This window comes from Anguilla rostrata, chromosome 14, assembly GCF_018555375.3.
Source record: "Anguilla rostrata isolate EN2019 chromosome 14, ASM1855537v3, whole genome shotgun sequence".
Taxonomy (NCBI): Eukaryota; Metazoa; Chordata; class Actinopteri; order Anguilliformes; family Anguillidae; genus Anguilla; species Anguilla rostrata.
This window is the reverse complement of record NC_057946.1, coordinates 31,853,002-31,878,001: the sequence shown is the minus strand read 5'-3', so window position 1 is coordinate 31,878,001 and position 25,000 is coordinate 31,853,002. Positions and strand designations below refer to the sequence as shown.

At 38.6% G+C, this 25,000-nt stretch overlaps 2 protein-coding genes across 2 annotated transcripts in view; both read right to left on the bottom strand.

Annotated features, from left to right (window-relative positions):
• The window catches only part of LOC135239113 (translation initiation factor eIF2B subunit alpha-like), a 27,773-nt gene extending 27,196 nt beyond the window's left edge, over positions 1-577 (bottom strand). Inside the window, exons 1-2 of the mRNA XM_064307551.1 lie at positions 459-577; positions 1-39 (exon numbers count right to left, since the gene is read on the bottom strand). The exon at positions 1-39 is cut by the window's left edge and continues 98 nt beyond it. Coding sequence (XP_064163621.1) covers positions 1-39; positions 459-534 — 115 coding nt within the window. The 5' untranslated portion in view covers positions 535-577. The remainder of the gene's footprint in view (positions 40-458) is intronic.
• LOC135239104 (butyrophilin-like protein 2) overlaps positions 1-25,000 on the bottom strand; it is an 87,940-nt gene that overhangs the window by 45,751 nt on the left and 17,189 nt on the right.

Genomic DNA, 25,000 nt, shown 5'->3' with positions numbered 1-25,000 from the left:
CCTGCGTCAGGTTCTCCCTCATGCCCTGGATGGTTTCACCTGCACCAATTGCAGCATAGTGCCATGCAGTCAGAACCAATCATGACACAGGGCTGTACAGTCAGAACCGATCAGAACCAATCACACATCCTCTGTTAGTCATAAGCAATCACGTCCTCTGTTTTTTGGGGCTAATCACATGTCCTATGTTTGTTAGGACCAATCATGTCCTCAGTTCACTCATCACACATTCAAGTCCTCATATTTTCAACAGTCTCTCACTGGAGTCAAAAACAATTTAAAAAAAATATTTAAATTGACATCTCCATGACTTATCAACAAAAATAGCATTTGTACACATTTATTTAGTAAAATTAGAAGACATTAGATAAAATAGTTGTTACTGTGTCCAGAGTAAACTTGCCTTCACTTTCCCCAACACTTTTGGGGTTTAGGCCCGTTTTACACGAACTATGTACCTTTGTCTCTTTTTAAGAACTCTAGTAGAGTGCAGATGGTTGCGACAGCAGAGGCCACGTCTGGATCCTGCCTCATCTGCGCCCTAAAATACTCCGGCAAAAATCAATCTGAATTTATCCCCAATCCAGTTAGACAAGGACCTACTCCATATACATTGTTATGCAAAAGTTTGGGCACCCTGGTCAATTGGCATGTTTTGTTGATCTTCTAACAACAAAACATGCAATTTGCAGTGAACAAAATTGAACATTACATAATTTCCATAAATTTGAATGAAAAGTTACTTTTTATTCACTGAATTTACCAGATTGAAATAAAAGGTAACATATCTTACAGATACTCAATAATGACTGTTAGTAGCACGAGTTTCATCTATTGTTATAGATGACTAATCTAATAGCACTATAAGAAAAGAAGGAAAAAGCAAACACATTGAGTTGGAATCAGTACTGTGTTTGCATCATGTATTTCAAAGATAACATACTGTCTTCGTTCATTCTGTGAGGATGCAGTCAGATGTCTTTCTTGCCCGAGCTGGACCAAGGGGACTAGGTAGCCAGCCAGATAAGTCAGTGTTAACGAACAGTGGATTTTCTTGATTAAAAGGTTTCCCGAAACCGGGGAGAATCTATAAATATAAAAGGCTTACCTAGCTAGCTGACAAGAGAGTGTATTACAAGAGGGCTTTGATTTATTTTTTTAATCTTAAAGTGATAGTTCCCTTTCTGCAGTTGTGGTCTAAAGCAGTTATTTTTCAAACACAGTCCTCCGGACCCCCCGTGTATGTTGGTTTTCGTTCCAACCACATTCGTTCCACGCAATACCAGAATTTAAACCAGCTGTTAATGACTCTTTTCATTTTTTTAGGGAATAATTATCCCCTTTAGACAACATTATGTCAGAAATAGCTATGGATGCAGTGAAGAATAAAAGTCCCATATTGATATAGTATTGTATTACATTGCATAAAATGAGGTAAAAAAATGAACTGATCATATTAAAGGCTGAAGTGAATCAATAGGCTCCTAATTGCTTTGCAAATGATAATGAGCGAAACCTGCATGGTGTTAACGAATGTACTAATCTCAGAGCTGAACATAATGTCATAATTCGTCATTGCCTCCACCCTGCCCACATCTGTCGCCACCTGCTGCTCCCCATCACTGCCACCCGGCCCCACCCATCAGCTGAGCCACATCATAAACCCTGTAAAACTGACTGACATGTTGGTCACCAGTCAGCACCCTCAGCCGACCAGAGGAGGATGGGTATCCCCCTTGAGCCTGGTTCCTTCCGAGGTTTCTTCCCATCTGCCACAGGGAGTTCTTCCTTGCCACTGTTACCTTAGGCTTGCTCCTCTGGGGGTTTAGGCCAGGGTTGTCTGTAAAGCGTATTGTGACAACTGCTGTAAAATACGATGTACAAATAAAATTTGATTGATTGATTGATGGACGGACACAACGCTGAACATCCACCACCCTCTTCGTCATATAAAACCACAACAAACACAGTCAAGCAGCATGCATTAGAAAATCTTTTTTTATTTTTTTGTAATAGCTTTTTGGAAATCACATAACACAAATGCAAAATGAGACAAGATCAATTTATTTGCACAGCAACATCATATTGTACAATTCAAGTGCAGTTTTCCTCTAACCTGTCTTTATGTTGTCTATAAAACAAAGAATGCAGTACACAAATAAAGTGGAACTGACTTCAACAAAAAAGGCGACAGCGACAGTTTGCTAACATCTTGATTGACAAGTTCTTTACGGTATTAACTAAAGCCATGTTTGATAGCTTGATTTCCACTGGAATGCAACCAAAATGTTCTTAAGACAAGCATCCATAATAACTGAATTCAATTTCTCAGTCCTGATCTTGGAGACCCGTATGTACGCCAGTGTATGTTCTAACCATAGTAGTAAGCTTTGTATTACAATGAGCTGCTAATTGTTCTTAATTGGACTTTTTGAATGACAAATTATCCCCTTAAACCCTCATTATGCCAGAAATAGTAATGTATGCCCTTAAAAATAAATGTCCCATATTCACATTCTAGGAATTTCACTTATGCTTTCATTTACTGTGCTGTATGCACTATATGGAAAATAATTTCAGTTGAAAGAGGTTCCATAGCTAATTGATTCACTTAAAAACTGACAGGTGAACTCAGTTGGGTCCCATTTTCTCAGTGTTTGGGAACCTGAAACTATTTGTGTAATATAAATGGAGTTTACTGACAGAAAATGGCAACAAGCCAAACATGCATTGTTTTACACACAATTATGGTGGAACACTAAAAACGCTTATAAACAACTGAGAAAAACAAGACTTGTAAAAAGGACTAAATTAATTTTAAAAGCACCAGCAGTACAAATGATCAGTGGCTCACCTTCCTCTCCCTGTCCCTACTGACAGGCACTTAATAGTTGAGCCAATCAGTTGGTTTTCAATTCTCTCAAATTAACAAATTAAACAATTAAATAATCAATTAAACAATAAATACAATCAATTAAAATCAAATTCTATCAATTAAACAATTGTTAAGCTAGTGAAGGGCCACTCCTTCAAACACATTTTCAAGAACTTTAATTGATCGAGAGATTGGCTATGACAAATCTATATACACAGTGGGTCCCCAGGACCAGGGGTTGAGAAGCACTGATAACTCAAACCAAAAACATTTATTCAGCATGGAGCACTATTAGCAAGGAAAGGTATGAGTGATGTTTTGAGATTTTATAATTCTGTGTACCAATTGGCAAAGAAAAATACTTCAAGATGCATTGTGGGTACTGTCAATCTGGTAAATCTCATTGGCAGAACTTTAATTGATTAATTGATTGAGCTAAGCTCATTAATTAAGCTTTGACTCTTTTCATCCCATGCCATGACTTGAGTAACAGCACACACTGGGAACACCTCTTGATGTTCCTGAGCCAATTCATCAGGAATTACTTCTGGGGTAGCCAAAACATTACATTACATTACAGGCATTTAGCAGATGCTCTCATCCACAGCGACTTACACAACATTTGACATAGCATTTTACATTGCATCCATTTATACAGCTGGACATATACTAAAGCAATGTAGGTTAAGTACATTGCTCAAGGGTACAATGGCAGTATCCTACCCAGGAATCAAACCTACGACCTTTTAGGTTACAAGACCAGTTTGTTACCCATTATACTACACTGCCGCCCAAAACGCTGCTACCGGCTAAATCACTGCAAAGTATCAAGGCAACACCATCAATGGGAATTTCATTGCACACACCTACAGCCACATTCCCTGAGACCAAATCTGACTACACTGCTGCCGATAAGCCTCTGGAACTAGCAAGAGCCCTCAAGATGGCATTCTTAACAATGTCATAATTAGCACTTTGTTCAAGAGTCACAGATGACTAGGTCTCCTGGGCCTTTCCAACAAAAGCACACTACAAAAGTAGCACACAAACATTGCTAAACCAACCCAAAGTGGTGATCACCCTCTCAAAGTGCAGGAAATACTTCAACATCCTTTTTAACAAAAAGGAGGAATTGTTTTAATATGCCTACCAACATCAAACCCTGAGGGAGATTAAAAACCATAGAAGGCAGAGAGCTTGAGGTCCTAGAATCATGTTTTAGCTGGAGTTCTTTCAGCCCTAGTTCATGCTCCAACTGTTTTTCCTTCAAGCCAACTTCCTGCTTTTCAAGAGCCTTTTTTCATATGCCTCATGCTCTCGCTCTTTTTGCATATCCTCAAATTCTTTCATCCTCAACTCAATCTCAGTTTGAGAGTACTGCAGTAGGTTCCTCCACTCTAAGCTCAAGAATACCTTTGCCCTCAAGGCTATTCTTGTTCACAATGTAAAAGACTCTTGAGACACTTCTCCACTTCTTGTGAGTTCAACCTGGTAATGATCAGCAAGTTTCAATAGCTACTCCTTTGTAAACAGTTCCAACAGCTCTTCAGAAGGGTCACCAATAAAGTCCTCAATACTGACTGCAGTCTTTGGTTATCTAGAAATACAACCCCATATTAAATTCCAAGTCAAAAGCAACATAAAAAAAAAACAGAAATGGCCAAACTCCCCAATGATACAACAGCACCACTTGCTGCTTCAAAAGGAATTGTGCTTGCCCAAATTGCCAAAACAAAAGACTACCAAGATACATATGCATCACACATACAGCTGATTGGCACACCCACATAGGCACACCTCAAACCTGAAACTAAGCAGATTGAGTAAGACAAGCCTTTCATGGACACAACATAACAGTATACATAATCTGGCTCTTGTAGACAACAAAAGGATCCTTTACATGTCACTGGGACTGTCATCTGTTCCCTGTAAAACCACAGAGATTAGAATTAGAATTTATTACACAAGAACTTAGATGCTGAAAATAAGTGTTGCAGATAAACAGGATGACAGTATGTGAGTATGGTGTGAACTGTAAGGAAAAAAGGATGTCTCTCGAACGTGATGAAAAAGTACAAAGTTTATTTCCAATACCGGCAGTGACAAAGCGCATGAATGACACTTTGGATTCAGCAGAGTCCGACTGAACCACAAACCTTTCCAGAGGCTGCTTCTTATTTGTTTTCGAAGCTTTGAGCAGGAGTGTTGAATACACATACCAAGACGGATGTAGTCAGTTCTTGTAACACCTATCAATTAGGCCATAGTGTATTGGCTGTCCTGTTGTTATTGATTTAGCACGTCTGTTGACTTGAATGGTTCCCAATCTCTCACTCCCGGTCGCTATTCTACCATTGTACCAACTGTATTGTGATAATGATAAGATCAAGGGAATGTGTGGCCAGCAGACATATTGGCATCAGAGACAGATTTCTTACAGAACTTATCCCAACCAAGAATTAGAGTTCAGACTGATGTGAATCAGTCCCATTGAGAAACAGTATACAGCACAGTAAAATATTCTGTGTTAATTCATCTCTAACAGGCTCCATTATTATTGTGTAAATAATTAGGCTTAATTTGGGATGAAGTAAAAAATATTCCCCCACATCAATTCTGCTTTATGTGATTGTCTGTAATATACAGTGCACTACAAAATTATTTATACCATTGATGATGAACAAAAAAGTATATATAAAATAAATACAAGTAGTGAGATTTATTTTAACTGTATATTTTTGCAGAATATTTTCAACTTTTAGTGGTTTAATTGAATCCACCAACACTATTCTCAAATTTCAAATTTATTTCCTAAGAAATAAGAGGCTGAGTATGGAACAATAACATCTGGTCTGTGTGCCATATTTCCCAGTATGCTTTGCAAATTCATCATCTTCAGTATGTTTCTATACTACAAACTGCAATAAAGTGTTACAGTGATTACGTTTTTTTGTAGACCCACTCGGGAGTTACTTCCGCCATGGGTTCCCTTGGCAAATTTTCAATTAATTTTTCCCATAGATTTTTCGTTTTTTGTCGAAAATAAGGTCTGTGCTTAATGTATGTCGAAGAGACTTCCACGTTTTGTTCTACGAGATAAATTACACCCATTAATATTTGAGTGGCGGTTGCCAGAAAGTGACCATTGTTGTAGTTTCAATACAGCAACTTACCTTTAAAATGGGGTTAATGGGTTTAATTTATCTCATAGAACAAAATGTGGAGCTCTCTTGGGCTTAGGTTCACTATAGACCTTATTTTCGGCAAAGAACTAAATCCCTATGGGAAAAATGCATTGGAAATCTGACGAGGAAAGCCATGGCTCAAAAAAGCAAACTTACTTCCGGGTTTTAGGACTACAAACTAGAACATTATATTTTCCATCTTGAGGACTGCAGGAATCCTCTCGTGGACATACTGACTCACCTGTCTATGTGCTCTGCTCAGGTGGAGAGAGAGGTACCATCTCTTGAAGTTCCTGTGGCGTCTACAAAGAGAAATGACAGTGAAATTATACATGAAATACATCAATTATATGTGAGAACGTTTCACTATATGAATATTCAAAGAAATGCACACATATACAAGGATTCAAGTTTGTCGCTTTTGTTTTGTATTAATGTGAAAACCATAAATTACTTCAAAAACTGGCAGTGCAGATAAAACCTGAAATTTTTGCTCTTCTGGCTTGTTCTTACAATACATTTTCCCTCTGGTGGTAATGTTTATTTTTACAACATTTATGTTTACAACATCCCCCCACCAACAACATGTACAGTATGTGACTGCTTCCCTAGCGAATTAAAACTATGACTTATCACTACACACCAAATTTTGCTCAGTATCGAAGAGCTCCAACTCTTCATTCTAAGGTAAAATTAAATGGCAGTGTTACCATAAACAGAAATCTACAGATCGAGACACAGTCCCACTAATTTAGAAGGTTTTGCATTTAACTTATTTTATACAACAAGGCTTAAAATATACTAAGACAGCCAACTAAAACATTCTGATTTTGAAACAAGAAGCTTTCATGTAGTATATTTTGAAATATTATGAAAAGGATTTATAACAGATACATGTGCTCATAATTCTAGAAAATGCATTTACTACAGGTAGATTGTACTTACTTTGCTTTCATCTGCAGATCTAAATTCCAGAAATTAACAAAGATGGTCAACATTTAGCTAAATACGACAATATTGCATTAACACATGCATAATGTTCTTTTCAGATTGAAGGAATTATGTGATATGTGAGTGGCAGGCATATTTGAAATGTACCAAACGTTAGCAATATTTCCAAAGGATACTTACAGCATCTTGCACACATCTGTAAAACCAGCCAAAAGGCCAAAAAGAAAAACTCAAAGGGAAAGACGATCAACCGAAGATCCACAGTTCGCTCCCCTTTTTCTGAAAGTAAATATGTGTTTACAAAAACCGTTACAGAGAATCCCACAGTTTGGCCTTGCGATTTCCAGAGTTAGCACATTTCTCAGAGATGGTCACATTTAAAATTGGCTTTTAACACCTATGAATGCACTGGTCTTCTTCTTTCATGTCCTACGTCAGACTGTGCTTGCCCAATTCTTTACACTAAGCTGGGCCGAATGCACTGGTAGTACAAAATACGACACAAATTAGGCAGTAGGTTTTAGTTTTAGATCAGAATATTTGACTTCTCACACAAACAGAATAATCAACACAGATGTTTGGATTGAGATGTTTTTGTTTTTTTACTGTACTCACCTGCTTTCAGAATTACTTCTGTTGCTAGAGCAACTGAATTAAGGACACTTAGGACAGCAGAACCAAACACATATACTAGGATATGAGGAACAGCTGAAAAGCAATGAGATCTGTTTTAGTAAGTGTGTAAATTTAAAGCAAAAATACTTGCCCTTCTTGATTTTCAGAGGGAAAATTGTTTTTTTTACTATTACACACACCAATTCATTAAATGTTTATTTCATTTTGAATTATTTTTCTTTTACTAATTTTCCCCTGCAACAACAGTGTTCAGCCTGGGAATTGAACCGGCGAACTTTGGATTGCAAGACCAACTCCTTGCCCATCATACTACACTACCGCCCGGGTATAATCCTGTGTGTTCCCCTGTGTCTTCTGCTCATCTGGTAGCCTCAGATCCCTTGCTATTATTCTTTCACTCCTGTCCTAATACCAATTGTACAGACAGGCGCAGCCACTTCAAGGCCAGGTGAGGTACTCATGAGAGAGTTGCGTTTGATGATGAATGATTATCAACGTGATGAGAAGAAACTGATGAATACGTTCTATGGGTGTGACCAATGTGAGGGGTTACTGATTGTTGCCAATAAAAGACGAAATTATCAGGAAGATTACTCAGAGTTCTCTTGGACGGCCCATGAGATGCTCTCCGGTAAATAGATTGTCTCTTATTGGACCCGCTGTTGACCTCTCATTCTTTGGGATTCCTGAGTGTGTTCCTCGGGTGTTGGTCACCACATCAATTAAATAGTACTGTACCTGGTAGATTTCTCCTGCGCCGAAAGTATGCTGCTGCAGTCAGGATGAAGAGGAATGCATATAAAAACATCAATGCTGGGCGGTCTGTGGTAACACACATATGAATTCATTAAAGTTTTGAGCGAAATATTTCATCTTTGACAAAAGAAAATTTTAAACAAATGATTCCGTAATTTGAATTTCGATAGCTATTATGGGACTGGATTACCATATAAGATGCCACAGTCCTGCCAGGAGCAATGATATAGTTAATAATAGAGAATAATGATTTAAAAAATATGAGTATATAATGAAATTACAACTTAGGTATCCCGGGACAGCACATTTGTGTTGGTAATATCATATATTTTAACAGACTGCAGTTTATGCAGTATTAATAATGTAATAATGGGGGTGAGATGTGTGGAGCAGTCTGTAGCATGGCCTAGTCTTGAGCCATGTACAAATCTCCCTGTGTGGTTGACGGTTCGATCCCCTGCCACGGCACCCCCTGAGCTGTTATCATCCACCCTCTGTCTGTTACTCTCACTGCTTTCTCCCTGTCGGACCAATTAAAAATATATGAAAGGAGGAAGGACTCCTTTTGGGAAAAAAATATAAATGGGACTGTTCTAGTTGGTGGATGGGCCCCTCGCGGTCTGGTATCTGTTAATGCATTGTTCTTATGCATGGATGGGTCCCACAGTCTGGTATCTGTTAAGGCACTGTTCTAGTGCATGGATGGGTCCCAAGATGTGGTATCTGTTAAGGCACTGTTCTAGTGCATGGATGGGTCCCACAGTCTGGTATCTGTTAAGGCACTGTTCTAGTGCATGGATGGGTCCCAAGATCTGGTATGTGTTCATGCACTGTTCTTGTGCGTGGATGGGCCCCTTGGTCTGGTATCTGTTAAGGCACTGTTCTAGTGCATGGATGGGCCCCATGGTCAGGTATCTGTTAAGGCACTGTTCTAGTGCATGGATGGGCCCCATGGTCTGGTATCTGTTAAGGCACTGTTCTAGTGCATGGATGGGCCCCATGGTCTGGTATCTGTTAAAGCACTGTTCTTGTGAGTGGATGGGCCTGGGACCGAAGCCCGACTCTGTTGGTAGCCCATCAAAGTGATGCATAATTGGCAGGAGCATCGCCCAAATTTTGGGAAGTGTTCAGTCAGCCAGGTTCCATATTGCAAATGTATTGGAAATGTATGGTCTGCTTACTAAAGCTACAGATGAAGTGTCTTGCTCTGACTCATGTCCGTGTGGAGCTTCGCTTTTGGGCTGCAATGTGGGGAAAAGGGAGAGGGTGACTGCGTGCTTCATAGGTGAGAATGCGCACGTCTACACCATCTCATATCGGCTGCGTAGATGTAATATAACAATGTGTACCAATAAATTAATGTTAAGTGATTTCCCCAGCACTTCTTCCAGTCTTATACACATATACCATTTATGCAAAAAAAAAATGCAATTATGCACAAAACATTGGAACTTAATCAATAAAGTAGGCCAAAACAGATTCATCCAATATTAATGTAAAAAAAATACCAAATTCCATACCTTTATCCTTCTCTGAAAGGACACCCAGATAGTGAAAGCTGCATGTAATTTCAAGAATTAAGCAAAGCACCCGCAGGACTTTCCGATTGAAATCTGAAAGAAAATGTGCTACCATTAAGTCAGAAAATTCATGTTATATTTACTCAACATACTATATTGTTCTGACTGTGAATGATGGTATAAACAGCTTTAACAAATGTTTTGCTACAAAAGCCCTTATTTGTATCACAATATTTGTAGCAAGTTATACTTACATACATATTTTATTCTCTGCAAACAGGTTTTACACAAAGACAGTATTAGAACTCCAAAACAGCCGATAAAAACGCCCAGAACCAACCCTGAAAAACAGAGAGGTACACAACAAAGACATTGTTATACACTGCTACTGGTGATTCTTTTGCATTTTATATATATACATTTATTTATATTGGTAATATACTTTAATGATTATAAGTGTTGATAATAAAAATAATTTAAGTACACTAAGAAAATCAGCCCCATACACCAGATGTAATGTTTATTTTAAAATTTAAGCCACGAAAGACAGCTGATCTATTTTGAAACAAATCTATTTATTTAAATCTATTTTGGTTTCAATATTAATGCAAACCATAACCTACCAATTACAAATCTTACAAAATAATTTGGAGTTTATATTTTCTGCAGAAGAAAGTGCTTTTGATGAATAGCAACCTTCCTTTTCAATTTAAGGTACTATCAGATTTGTTTGTGACATAGATCTTAACAACTTAGATTAAGTTATTTTATTGCAGTTAACAGATTTTTGCTGTCTGGCATTTAATAAACATAACATGGACACATGGATTATCAACACAATAATTAAAGCCCATTTATATTAAGATTATAATCATTTGTATATTTGTGATAGGGAATTTTAAAAAACAGACTTTTCATGTGTAGTTAATGATTAAAAAATGGAAATACAAATGTAAGCCAATTAATAAGATTTTGGCCCACAAGCATGTCCTGTGTGCTTTATAATCTGCAGTAATCTTGGAATTCTGCAGTATTCTACATTTGTGGTTTCATTTTAGTCAGTAGCCAATTAAGGCCTTGAGGTGTGTGGATTATTTAGCCAATCAACTGGTGCTGAAACACACAAAAAAAAACCGGCAGACACTAGCCGTCCAGCACTTTGATTTTAACTATATGAATGCTGGGATGTTATTTGGTCATTTTGATTAGCTACATGGGTGTGACAGCCACATATTTTCTGATCCTCATTTACACAAGTTTCTGTGCACTACCTGTATGTGCTTGGTATTGTTTAATATGGGTTATTTTACAGGGCAACTTACCCATTGAAAAAAAAAATGCATCATGCGTGACAATCAGAAAGGCTCCTTCAAAACAAGTGGCAATGTTTAGCCACAGAAACACAGCGGATGACTGTGTAAGTATCTGTGGTACAGCTTTCAACACTGTAAGTACAGAGAAGGACAATGTTTCAGTTATTTGGTTACTAATGCATGTGGACACACATTCATATGAAAAGTTTCAATGGACACTTCGAAACATTCTTACTGCAGTATGTATTTATACATGAAATGCATGTGTGTGTTGACATCTCAGTGAAACAGTGATATTTTGATTTTGAAATGTTGTTCAAAGTCCATACGATATTATAGTATTAGCTGTTACTAAGTAAGAAAGCTGCCTGTTCTCTGTCCCTCTCCCCTCCACATACAAACTGCGCATACAATCTGTGACGACCCCCTACTCTGCTACCCGTGCTGCTTGTTTTGGTGTTTGTTCACAGGTGCCTGAATCGCGGAGCAGAGGGTCATTTGTGCAATTGGGAGCACCTGTGTCCAGGGCTCCCAGAGATATTAAGATGCTGAACATTTTAATAAGAACATTGACTCTTGGAACCACTGGATTCAGAAAATAAACATATTTTACTTAATCCTCACATCCCCGTCAGCACAATTCCATAATGCTGTAATACATCCCACTGGACATCTGCAGGCAAACACTGATTGTATGCACAATGTATTGTGTAACGTGTATTTTGCTATATTGTAAAATATAGTCTTACCTGAAGAACAAACTGCCAATAAACTGCACAATAACACAACTCCGAAGCAGACTCCAGAAACAACTTTTCTTCCTACATTTGGAGCATGGTATATCAAAACATTCTGGAGAAGAACTGATTGGAAGAGAAGTGAGAGACAATTAAATCATGCATAGGACACTTAAAGAAAATTAAGTATGTTATTCATTGTGCAGTCAAATACACTACATGGCCAAAAATATGTGAACACCGGACATCCAATATCTCACTATGTTAAATGTCTGGGCAGGACATACCAGAATAAAGCAGAATAAAGTGGAAGCCAGGGAGATTTAATTGTTGCCTGATCTAGTGCCTTCTAGTAGCTCACAAACACTCCGTAATAGCCTAAGCTGTCCCTACGAAAAAGATCTCAAAATATTCATTTTAATATTTAATGTCACCATAATGCTCACGAGGAAAGAGATTTAATTTACCCAATTTACCTATAACCTTACAAATAAGTGTTGTACTGTAGATTGATCTGAACTCATAATATACTAAAGGGACAAAATCAGTACTGCTTGGATCCTGCATGATCATTAAGTAAGTATGCACAGTCAGGAGAAGAGGGGGTGTCCCACCCTCTCTTTCAGTAGATAAAATGCGTGTCTTTCTTTAGGAGTTCAGTTTTTAACAGTTAGTTGGAAGTAGGCATCTGAGTCCTGCATCTAGGTTAGGCATTTTACATTTCATCTCTGGTTTTTTAATTTTGCTCTTGGCACAAGAGCAAAATTAAAACCTGGGGTTACCATTCTCCTATGGTAACCTGGGGTTACCATAGGAGAAACAGCTCTGGTTCGGTATTTCAATCATTCATTTCTTGTGTGACTGTAACCTGTCTGTCTGCTACATTCATACATTTTTAAGGCAGCGGAACCTCATCATTAGATTAGACGTGAATATCTGGTATAACTTCATAAATTTCTTTAATCATTCATTAAATTCTTTAATAAATTTTAATCTGGTTGTACAATTTGATGCAATAACATTTATTACATTTTAATCTGGTTGTTTTATTTAAAAGTTGGTCCAACATAAAGAAGGATCCAACAGGTTTCTCTGCCTATCAACAAATTCAACAATTTAATTTATAATTGATATCTTTGATAATAATTACCAAATTAAACCAAATAAATATGTTGGATAAGTGAGGTAATTTAACTGTTGATGCACTTGTGTTCGGTATTCAGAGTGCCAAACATTAAAGGGCATTAGCTGTTAAAAATGCTGGATTCAGAAAATAAACACACAGTATTTCACTTCATCCTCATTTCCCAGACACACTATAATGAGGAAAAAACCCCAAACACCTGTCTGACATGATAAACGCAAAACTTAAGGCAACTAGGCCCCAAAGAGCAGGAGCTGAAGATGGCTGCAGTACAGGCCTGGCAGAGCATCACCAGAGAAGATACTGAGCAAATGGTGATGACTAAGGATCAAAGAATTCAAGCAGTCATTGCATGCAAAGGATGTGTGACAAAGTACTGAACATGACTACTACACTGACATTATACCAACGAATAGGCAATTTAAATACCAAGCTTGTGAGGACTTTGCTGAAGACAGCAGTGACCACTGGCAAATTACATGTATCCAAAAAGCTAGAAATCAAACATTCAGAGCCAGTATTATTACAAAATGAAATTTCAATTATTTTGTTGAACAAGGTTATCTCTTCATGATCTGTTTACTCTGAATTAGAAATAACTTGTTACATCCTTGATTCTGACCAAACTTTGGACCATTTCTCTCATGTGTTTTCAAATTCTACTGCTGAAAACATGCCCCCTGTCAAAACTTCAGGATTAAAAACCAGTTTAACCCCTGGTGTTCCTCAGATCATTCTGCAGCTATTCATATCAGAGACAAAGCTTGGTCCTAAGTTAGAAGACTGGTACGCCTGCTAATTAGCTTAACTTTAGGAAACTGAGCACCGATGCATTTACCTGATAAGAAAAGTCCAGTGTGATTATTACCTGACCTCTCTTTCAAAATGTAGTAGAGATGGACATAGCTTTTGGAAAATGGTGAAATCACTGAAAAATAATTCCACCACTACTCTCCCTTCTTGCATTTTCAGTTACATTATTTTATTATAAATAAAACAGATATGGTGGAAGCTTTTAATCATCATTTTATGTCCTCTGGCCATTTGTTTAATAGGCTGTCTGTTGAAATTGTTCCAGATAACTACCCTCAGTCCAAAAATAGGAACTTCATCCAATTCATTTTGTCCTAGCAAATGCTCTTTTAGACCTATAAGTTATTATGAAGTTTACAATGCACTAGCTAGCAAAAATACAAGGAAGTCAGTGGGACAAGACAATCTTGATCCTTGCCTTTTGCGTCTCAGGGCTCATATAATGGGCATACCACTTGCTCACATTTTTAATATAACTTTTATTTCAGGTAGAATCCCAAAATTATGGATTGCAGCTCAGGTTATCCCTCTATATACTGTATACTGTATTGGCTGTACCAGCGATCTAAACAATTATCATCCAATTTCAAAATTTTCCTGTTTAGCCAAAGTCTTATCACTGGCTAACTCTCAGAAATGAGCCTTTGTGGAGGTGAAAGACATTCCAGAACCACAACATTCAGGTTTTAGGCCTGTCATATCACAATACTAGCAGTAATTTTTGAGATTAATTATATTGTCAACTCTTTGGATAATAAGCGGCATTGTGCCGCACTCTTTATCAACCAATCCAAGGCATCGGACGCTGTTGACCATAATATTTTATTGAAAAATGTAATCCTCCTTTGGATTGGATGAACTTTCTCTTGACTGCTTTTATGCATACCTCTTGGAGAAAACTCAAGCTACTGTTGCTGACGCCTGATGGTATTAAATCAAGCTCTCTTGAAATTAGTAAAGGTGTCCCACAAGGGTCTATTCTATGTCCACTTTTATCCACACTTAATACAAATAAGAGCAATCTCAGCAGTGCATTGCAATGTCCATTTTTATGCAATGATACAATATTGTATGCCTTGTATAGCTCCAAGTTTAACCAGGCCATTACTACTTTACAGTCTGCATTTGATGCTTTTCAGTTAGCTCTTATTAATCACAAGCTTGTTTTAATGTTTGATAAAATAAAATGCATTTTATTTTCAGGAGATTTATTACGGAAAACTTCTAACGTCTGCATTCGTACACTTCAGGGTACCCAAATTGAAATATTTAGGAATTTGTCTGGATACTAGATTGTCCTTTAAACCTCACATGGAACATCTGTCTCAAAAGCTATAATTGGATTCTTGTAGAGAAATAAAGCATGTTTCTCTATGCAAGGTTTTTATTTGGCCATGCTGTGTTGCTGTGTTTACAATCAAAGTCTCCTCCTCCATCATCAACCCTGTCCACTCACCCCAAGTACCCGACCTAATGTACTATCTAGCTGGATAGGAGGTAAACGTTAGTACCATGTAATGAGTGACTTCGCACAGCAGGTAATGTTACTTACAGATCCAACACAAAACAAGCCAACTCAACATTGCTTTTCATCCTCTTGGCAAACTTCTGCAGACTACCAAGGAAATGCAATTCTAAGGTTAACTGTAGTTCTTGAACGAGCCCTGTCAGCTTGTCTTTTTGCTTTTGCTGTATCTGGGCTTCTTCACTAGCAAGGTAGCAACAAGCACTCCACTGAAATCTGATCCCAAACCACAGGCTCTGTAGCCACACCCACCCCTCCCCACACAGAAAAGAGCGCCACGCCCAAAATGTCCCAAACACATCTTAGAATAACAAATACAGGTAAAGGTTCACAAATTGCCAGTGCTTCATAGATATGTTTTTAGCATGGTTATACAAGGAAAAAATTGTACATCGTATGCCTTTAATAAACTGTCTTGTCTGCACTTGACTATGTTGCTAAGCCACCAAAAGTATTTTTGCAGTATGTACACTTACCAGAATTTATCCATGCTGTAACAACAATATACACCAAAGGCAGAGCCAAGTCAGTGAATCGCTGGTAATGTATACCTGTGAAAAGAAACCAGTTATTTTAACAGCTCTATCCAGTGCTCATGATGTTCTTTAGGCTTTAGCCACAGAAAAATGCCTAGTCACCCAAACCAGAGCCACTAACGTTACAATTGGAGTTGCCATGTACAATTATAAAACCTAGTCTATCTAAATCTTAACACTGAATGAACCAGGGCATCGGGGGGAGGGCACTGCCCCCCCAAACTCCATGGATAACTACCACTACATGAAACAAGTATGTTCGTGCAGAGTCACTGCATTTGAGATGCTCTGTGAATATCAGAGAAAACATGCTTATTGCAATGGTGCCATCTGTTTTATATATATTGTTCAATAAGCAAACTCACCTCTATCATGGTTAGTAGGCCTACGCTTTCCTTGTACGATAGTCTGTGATCATATCAAACTTAGCCTATATACCCATTCTACAGAAAATGTGTTCAATCAAACTATTCAATTTAATTATTTGTGGTCATTTCTTTGGTACTAGTGTTATTTTCTGATATGCAAAGATTGCTGGGCCATTACATGGCCAAAAGTATGTGGACACCTGACATCCAACATCTCATCCAAAGTTATGGGCATAAATATGGAGTTGGTCCACCCTTTGCTGCTATACCAACCTCCACTCTTCTGGGAAGGCTTTATATTACATGTTGGAGCATTGCTGCAGGGATTTGCTTCTATTCAGCCAGAAGAGCATTTGTGAGGTCGGGCACTGCAGTTGGCTCTCCGATGGATCTCAAAGGTGTTGGATAAGGCTAAGGTCAGGGCTGTGTGCAGGCCTGTAAAGTTCTTTCACACCGTTCTCAACAAAAGTGTTTCTATATGGACCTCACTGTGTGCCCAGGGGGCATTGTCATAGTGTATCTGAGGGTGAGAGGGGACCATCATAAGTAGCTTCCGCCAAATATTTTTAAAAAGCTAGCTAGAGAGCACGCCATTTCGTTATCCACTTTTCATTCAAATTAAGTGCTTTCTCTTTGAATCTCGCAATGCTGCCAACGGATGTGTAAATATTATGTTCAATAAAAACCACAAATGTCAGACCAATATCTATATTTATGGAATGCAGGGTATTTTTTCTGTGTACTTTCACTTCTTATCTGTATAATGAAGTTCTTAAAAATCAATAAGCAATGCAGGCCTGAAAACTATAGCACGTACTGTGCCTTGAATAAAAAGTTGTCCCCCCCAAATTTCTGTCTGCCCTCCCAATCACAGCAGTCTAGATCTGGGACTGGAATGAACTATAAAAATACTAACATTACTATCACTAACAAACTAATAAGTGCCAAATATAGAGCTAAAGAACAATATAGAACATGAAACAAAGAAAGACTCAAAAGGATTTCTACCTACGTTAATCTAAAGATGAAAAAAAAAGGCTGTTACAACTTGACCGCAGGTGGGCTGAAATGAGCAAGGTAATTTGTGCAGCCGTTTTAGACGGGCTGAATACATAATACTTATCCATCAATCAAGAAGAGGGGCAGAGATGGGGCTTTAACTTACGTAGCTTATGTAGAAGTAGGTTTTTACATACTTCAATGTCACAGGTGTGGGGTGGGATCCAAGCGAAACAAAACATAACTTCCTTTGTGTGGAAAGCTAAATTTTAACAATAGGGCTGATAATATGTATCAAATGAGGAGACAGAATACTTGAGTTAGACTCAAAATCTGATTTAGTGTTTAATACCTCTTTAAGCTAACATACTTACTAATGTCATGTGATATAAGGAGGCAAAAATTGTGTATTTGCACATGTCACAAAATACATATTATAAAATAAACATACCAGGAAGTAACTTTATATATGGAGCCACCTTAAATATCACTAGGATCCTCATGAGATTTATGGTACTGCAAACATTAGCCTCTACAAAAGAGCCTGCAAAACAAAAAGGACATAAAAATGTAAGCAGTGACAAATATGCAGCTTTGTATTTTTATTTATATTTTTCACACTTTTCCCCAATTTTCTCCCCATTTTGGAATGGCTGATCTATACAGCTGCCCTGATGCTGGTATCCCTGCAGCCAATGCAGGAGAGTGTAAATGAGTATGCGCTCTCCATCAAAGCATGTCAGGTCAGCATCTTCACACCGCCGCCCACAAGCCAAGGTTTGCATAGGCATAAGTCACAGGAAGACACTTCATATGCAGCTTTGGCAGCAAACTGGTCATTGGGGTTCACTAGAGTGCGATGAAGCGCAGATTCATGCACTAGAACAGTGCCTTAACACATACCAGACGGTGGAGACCATTCATGCACTTGGACAGCGCCTTAACAGATATCAGACAGTGTAGACCATCCATGTAAACTGTCTTAAAATTATCAATTCAAAAGAACAAGTAATATAATTTATTTTTCTTTAAAAATACTATCAAACATATCATAGGTCACCTAATAATGGCACGATACACCTACATGTGCTCTGTGTACCAATGTAGAAAAAAGACAAATAAAAATATAATGTTAGGGCTGCTGGGTGGTTCATCTGGTCTAGGCACTGTTCTGGAGAATGGCTGAGCTTCACAGTCATGTATGGCGTCCAAGGACCAGGGCCAGTAGCAAATGCGTTGCCCAGGGATGGGAGTGTTCAGTCAGTTAGGGGTCCCTGTTTAATCACTCTCCCTCTGCCTCATGTCTGTAAAAATCTTGGCTGTGGGCTGCGATGTGAAAAGAATCAGGCTGGCAACATCATGCGTCCTTGTCTATACTCTCGCAAATCAGCCACGAGTATCGCAGCATGAGCATAGCTGTAAATAGCTAATAGAACATTCAAAATTAGGGAGGGAATTGGGCATGGAAAACTTTAAAAAAAAAGAAACTAAGTAAAACAAAGCAGACAGACTTACTTTCAATTTTCCCCCATATGGAGAATGCGATGGATATCAGGATGCATGGAACTGAGACTTGAAGGCAGTATAGCAACAGAGCCCTGTTGCTTACATCTGTGAAGAAATAAGAAAAATTCAATCACCACACGCATATCATTGCACACATTATTGGAGTTATGGAACTATTACAGTTGAGGCCAAAAGTTTACATACATCTTGTCAGGGTTCTGTGTCTTCCCCCCCCGTGTTGTTTCTCCGTTGGGCCGCCAGATGGCGGCACCTCGGTTTTGTGTTCAGTTAATTGTTTTATTGTTTTTGATTATCTAATTATTAGTTGCGTTTTGTCTCGTGTTCCCCTCCCTCTCTGTGGCTTGATTGTTCATCGTGCCCTCCTGTGTCTCGTCTGCGTCTCTCTATTTAAATCGCCCTCTCCCCAGACTCAGGCGCTGGAACCTTTGGTTTGGTTTGTTTGCCTTGCTACCTGTTTGTACCTGTTCCTGCCTGATTCCTGTTTACCTGTTGTTTGCCTGCCTGTGCCCTGATTCCTGTTTACCTGTTGTTTGCCTGCCTGTGCCCTACCTGCCCAGTTTTTCCTCGTTTTTGGGTTTCTGTATTTTTTGTCTTGTTTTTTTGAGGATTTCGTTGTTTGTAAATTTCGCCCTGTGAGACTCTTTGTTCCCTGTCTTAGTTTATTAAAGTCCTTTGTTTTCCCCATTTTTGGATTTTCAGTTTTTACTCTGCGTTTGGGTCCATTCCCGCACCCACTCCTGACACATCTAGGCTAAAGACATTCACACTCAATTTTTCACAACTCCACATATTTCATGTTACCATACATTTCCTGTGTTAAGTCAATTAGGGTATCTACTTTATTTCCATAAGAGGTCATTTCAAAATAATAGCTGAATTGTATCGTGCTATACTGTACCAGTATCTTATCCCATATTACAACCAAACTGCTTAACTTATAATAACAATTAGTTGTCATTAAAGCTTATATTTTTGTATATGCGTGTTTGTGTTTCCTCTCTCATGCTGATGGAATGATCCACCAACAAAGTCAAATAGAGACATTTGAATTAATAAGTGCCGAGGGTCAATTCCCTCTAATTTTAAGCGTTGAGGTTGATAAAGGGTGATCTCCAGTTATTCTGGGTTCTATATTCAGAGGGCTGTGCCATTGACAGGGTAGCTGAGGGTGGCCCCCTAATTAAATTTGAAATAATACAATAGTATTAATTAATTTAAATTTAATAACTCAGCTAAGTTCTATCAACCTTATGACAGAGGTATGCTTAGGATCATTGTCCTGCTGGAAGAACCAGTTGTGACCAAGTTAGGCCTATAACTTTCTAGCTGATGTCTTGAGGTGTTGCTTCAGTATTTCGAGATAATCCTCCTTCCTCATGATGCCATCTATTTTCTGAAGTGCACCAGTCCTTCTTCCAGCAAAACACCCCCACAATATGATGCTGCCACCCACATGCTTCACAGTTGGGATGGTGTTCTTTGGATTAAAAGCCTCACCCCTTTTCCGCCATACATAGCGCTGATCATTATGGCTCGGTCTTAATCCTGGTCATCACCTGCAAACTTCATTCTGGGTTTTTTATGCCGATCTTGGAGTAGGGGCTTCTTCCTTGTGCGACAGCCTTTCAGGCCATGGCGATGTAGGATTCTCATAATGGTGGATGTAGATACTTTGGTACCTGATGCCTATAACACCTTCATCAGTTCCTTTGTTGTTGTCTTGGGGTTCAGTTGAACCCATTGGCGTAGGAACCGGGTGGGATGGGTGGGACGTGTCACCCCCCAATGTTTGTAAAGAATCTAATTGTCCCCCCCAACCATAACTGATCCCTCTCCCATGTAAAGCTTTCAATAAGGACTGCAACAGCAATAAAAGATTACTTCAAAATTATGCGGAAAGGACTGTAATGCCTGTAAACATAACGTGAATGATTGACTCCCCTCTTCATACAGTAGCAGTGGTTTGCCCCCAGGGCCACGAAAAGTTTGAGCTTACGAAAGCACAAATGGGATATGTAGTCAACAATTAGAGGTGATTGCTCAAGCCGATCATACTATTGACTTCACTTCCCATGACCCTTATAGAAATAAAAATGGTAAGAAGAAATTTTAGGATAGTGCTTCCGAATTTGCTTGTGTCGAAAGTTCTGCGACGGAAACAGCGATAGATTTACCAACTAGCATCTGTCCAAAATGTAAACAAGCCAGGCAGTTTTCACGATCTGGAAAACTTTTATGACAACGTCAGCTAAAGTCAGTGACTCACAGCGGTTGGAAAGAACGGTAACGGTAATCTTATATTTGTAACGTTACCTATCAGTATGCCAGCTAACGTCATTGTTAGCTAGCTAGTTGTCAATGAATGGACTATGATATCTGATAGCATAAGTAGCTAGCTAGTTAATAGCTGTCGGTACACTGTCTGAATGTGATGTTCACGTAACTTAGAAAACTACCTGGCGATAGTTGCACTCGGTTGCTAAGCAGGGAATTAACGTGACTCCCCATGTTGCAGTGTTAGTATTTTAGCCAATGTTTGTCTAACGCTATGGACACGTCATGTAAAATTACAAGTTTGTTTTAGCTATCGATATCTCTTTTTATTGTTAGCTCCCCCTCAATATTTAGAACATGTGCATTTGTCCCCCTGAATTTGTTTTCCTTTACATTTCCACCATAAATTGATGCAGAAAAGGCACAAATTGGTGCATGAAAATTCACCAGAATGCAGGAAATGAAGTGTTTGACGTTCAAAATTTCCTGGGGGACTACCCCCAGACCCCCCTTAATGTGTCCCCCCCCCAATGTTCAAACGAAACCGACGCCACTGGTTGAACCTTTCGGACCAAAGTTCGTTCAGCCCTGTGAGTTAATTTGAGCCACCTTCCTGAAAAATGCAGTGTCTGTGTGGTTCCAAGATTTTTAAATTTGATTACAATTGTTTTTACAGATGCTCGTGGTACCTTCAGTTGTATATACATATAGTGAATTAAAGCTGAAATAAATCTTTCTCTATTTGATTGTTTTAAAATTACCTCTGATGTGAACAAAGTAGATGCCCTAATTGACTTGCCAAAAGAAATGTATGGTAATGTTACCTGAATATTTGGAAGAGGCGGTTCTCCAAGTCTCGGTCGAGGCGAAGGTGTAATGAACTGGGCTACAATGAGTATCGTCAGGTATAACATTTAATGGAAGTAGCCAACATGGCAGGAGCAGTAGCACAGCAGCATGTTACCAGCACAATCCTCCTTCCCAAAACTAACCATACCAAGATGTGTTCCCTAATTAAGGTCCCAGGGGGAACACAAGAGGGGGAACTTAAATATTTAATGAAGACTGAATACAATATGCGTATAAATGGAAATGTATAGACTTAAGAGTTCAATGTAAATAGTTCAGTATTACCAGTTACAAAAATGACAATTGTTAAGATTTAAATAATACACATGGCTGATACAAATAAAGGTTACAGTAACATGAAATGTGCGGAGTTGTGAAAAACTGAGTTTGAATATCTTTAGACTAGGTGTATGTACACTTTTGGCCTCAGCTGTATTTTATGAGTCATGTACAGGATCACAACAGCCTTGATATTTGTCTGAGTAATTACCTAAAATATAAAATGTATTTTACAGCCTGCCATGCCCCATAGTTTACAGTCTCATCCAACACCCAGAGTCTAGAGGACCCTCTCACTGAAGAATGTTTCAAGAACTTGCAAGAGCTTCATCTGATCAGAACTGGATCATAATTTACAGTAGAGCTTAAAATGAAAATCCCCCCTAATAATAAAAAATGTATCTTACTTTCTTTAGATGATAATGCAAACACCCAGAGATTGTGCATGTCTAATGCCCTATTTGCAGGGGTGGACAGTAACGAAGTACATTTACTTGAGTACTGTACTTAAGTACATTTTTCGAGTATCTGTACTGTACTTGAGTATTTATTTTTTTGGAAACTTATGACTTTTACTCCACTACATTTGAAAGACAAATATTGAACTTTTGACTCCACTACATTTCTATGAAGGTTGTCGTTACTCATTGTTGGAAAACATGGGAGCCACAGTTCTACCCTTCTGAGGTGTCTCACATTGTAGTGGGACAGCTGCAGATAGGATTGATTGTTTACCACCACACTCAGTTAAATTGACCTTTTATCACACCCTTTGTGCTACATCCTCTCCCTTTGGTATGCAGTATCCTCTACCCCCTACTTCAGTCCAACTTCCCCACACCTTTTCTTCCCCCCCCCCCCCCCCCCCCCCCCAATGTCTGATTACCTCGCCCCCCCCCCCTTCCCCATGATGTGTTTAAGATAACCATTTGGCCCTTTGTTTCCTTGAAGGAACAGGGTATATGTATTCACTGTCTCCGTCATTTGTTGGTTCTGTGTTTATCTGTACTTGGGTAACAGACCCACTAGTTCCTTTGCTACATTAAACAACCTATTTTGAAACGAAGACGTGCCATTTATTTTTCTACTTACAAAAGTACGGCGGAACAAATCGAACTCTTAAAAATTCCACACTCGTTACTTTGAAGCATAGCTTTGAAGTCAGCAGTTGAATCTTTTTTTATTTTATAAAATGCGACTGGCCACAAGCTGTGTTCCTCACAGGAGAACAACCACAGTAGCCTACTCCTAATATGCTGTCGGTCAAGTTCAAAGTGCTTGCTTGTTGCACCAGTGATTGAACAGTTCAATTTGAACTTGGCAGCGGTAATGATGGCGATGGTAGATGATAAGGATGATTCTTCGCCACCAGAGCACCCATGGCCATATCTCAAGTCCATGTTTGAGATTTGTGAAATTCAAAAAGATTCATATTGTTTTAAATGTTTGCTTTGCTTACCGCGCACGAACTACATCGCTGCATTCAACAAACTCGCCGTACAACCTGAAAAAGCATGTCGAGCAGGGGTTAAATTGGGGGTGGACGCGGGTGGACGGCGTCCACCCACCTTTGGTAAATAAATAAATAATTTTGACCGGCAGTTTTACAAATGACTATGCCAATCCAGTCCATTTTTCGTAGGCTCCAGTCCACGTGTTCCCTCTAGCCAGTTACTCGCTCAACCAATCAAAAATCCGAAGAAAAAAAACTCAGGAGGAACAGTCGTTTATATAGACAGGCACAGAAAGAAAAATATCGTTGATTGTCTTGATTGTTTGGAAGCGGGCGCGGTAGGTAATTTCATTAACATGTAATTTCATCTATGCAACATTTTAAAGAGAGATGAATAAACAGCCCCCACGAACGCCGGCTATTATTAACGGCAACTTTGATTGCTTGAGCAAAATCAGCAGGTTGCTGGTCAGCACCTAAGCTAGGATTGAACATTTCCCACATAGTCTACATAACGTTTTATTCAGCGGCGACTGGTGAGCTGAAAATTGGTGGGGCACAGAACTTTCCTTTAAACTAATCATTGATCTCAACCAGTTTTCATTAGTAATTTTCATTTATAATCAAAAGCATTCCAACGATCGGATTAATCAAATGGCAAGTAGCCTAACAAACAGCGTCTTCTTACTGTAATTGAGGGATTAAATCATAAATTCAATTTATCCATTAAAAATCCGTTTTAATCACCAAGTAGTCTACACTTAACAAACAAGATACACCAGTCTGCTATCTACCGTGTTAGTTTCAGAATAACCCAGGAAAAATAAAACCTGCATTTCAGTTTTGTTTACAATCTACGCATTGCAGATATTTGCCATGAATACGAGTGCGGAGAAATAAATGCATGTATCCGCAAACAAAATGTGCACAATTTTGTATTGCAAATGTAAATAAATGTAGGCTATAAGGCCTAGGCTACTCACTAAAACTGCCTATTTGGTGGAGAGCTGGCTATATATGATAGTATTGAGTAGGCCTAGCCTATTTTGTGGATTAATTGTATTGATACTCAATGAAAATCCACTGCTTAGTGATTAAAACTGATTTTTCTAAATCACATTTATCATTTAATCTCCCTAACACAATGCGAAGAATGCTGTGTCCCTTTCCAATTGATTAGTCAGATGTTTGCATGCTTGTTAATCACTGAAAATTAATTAAAACAGTTTAAGATCAATGATTAGTTTAAAGGATTGTTTC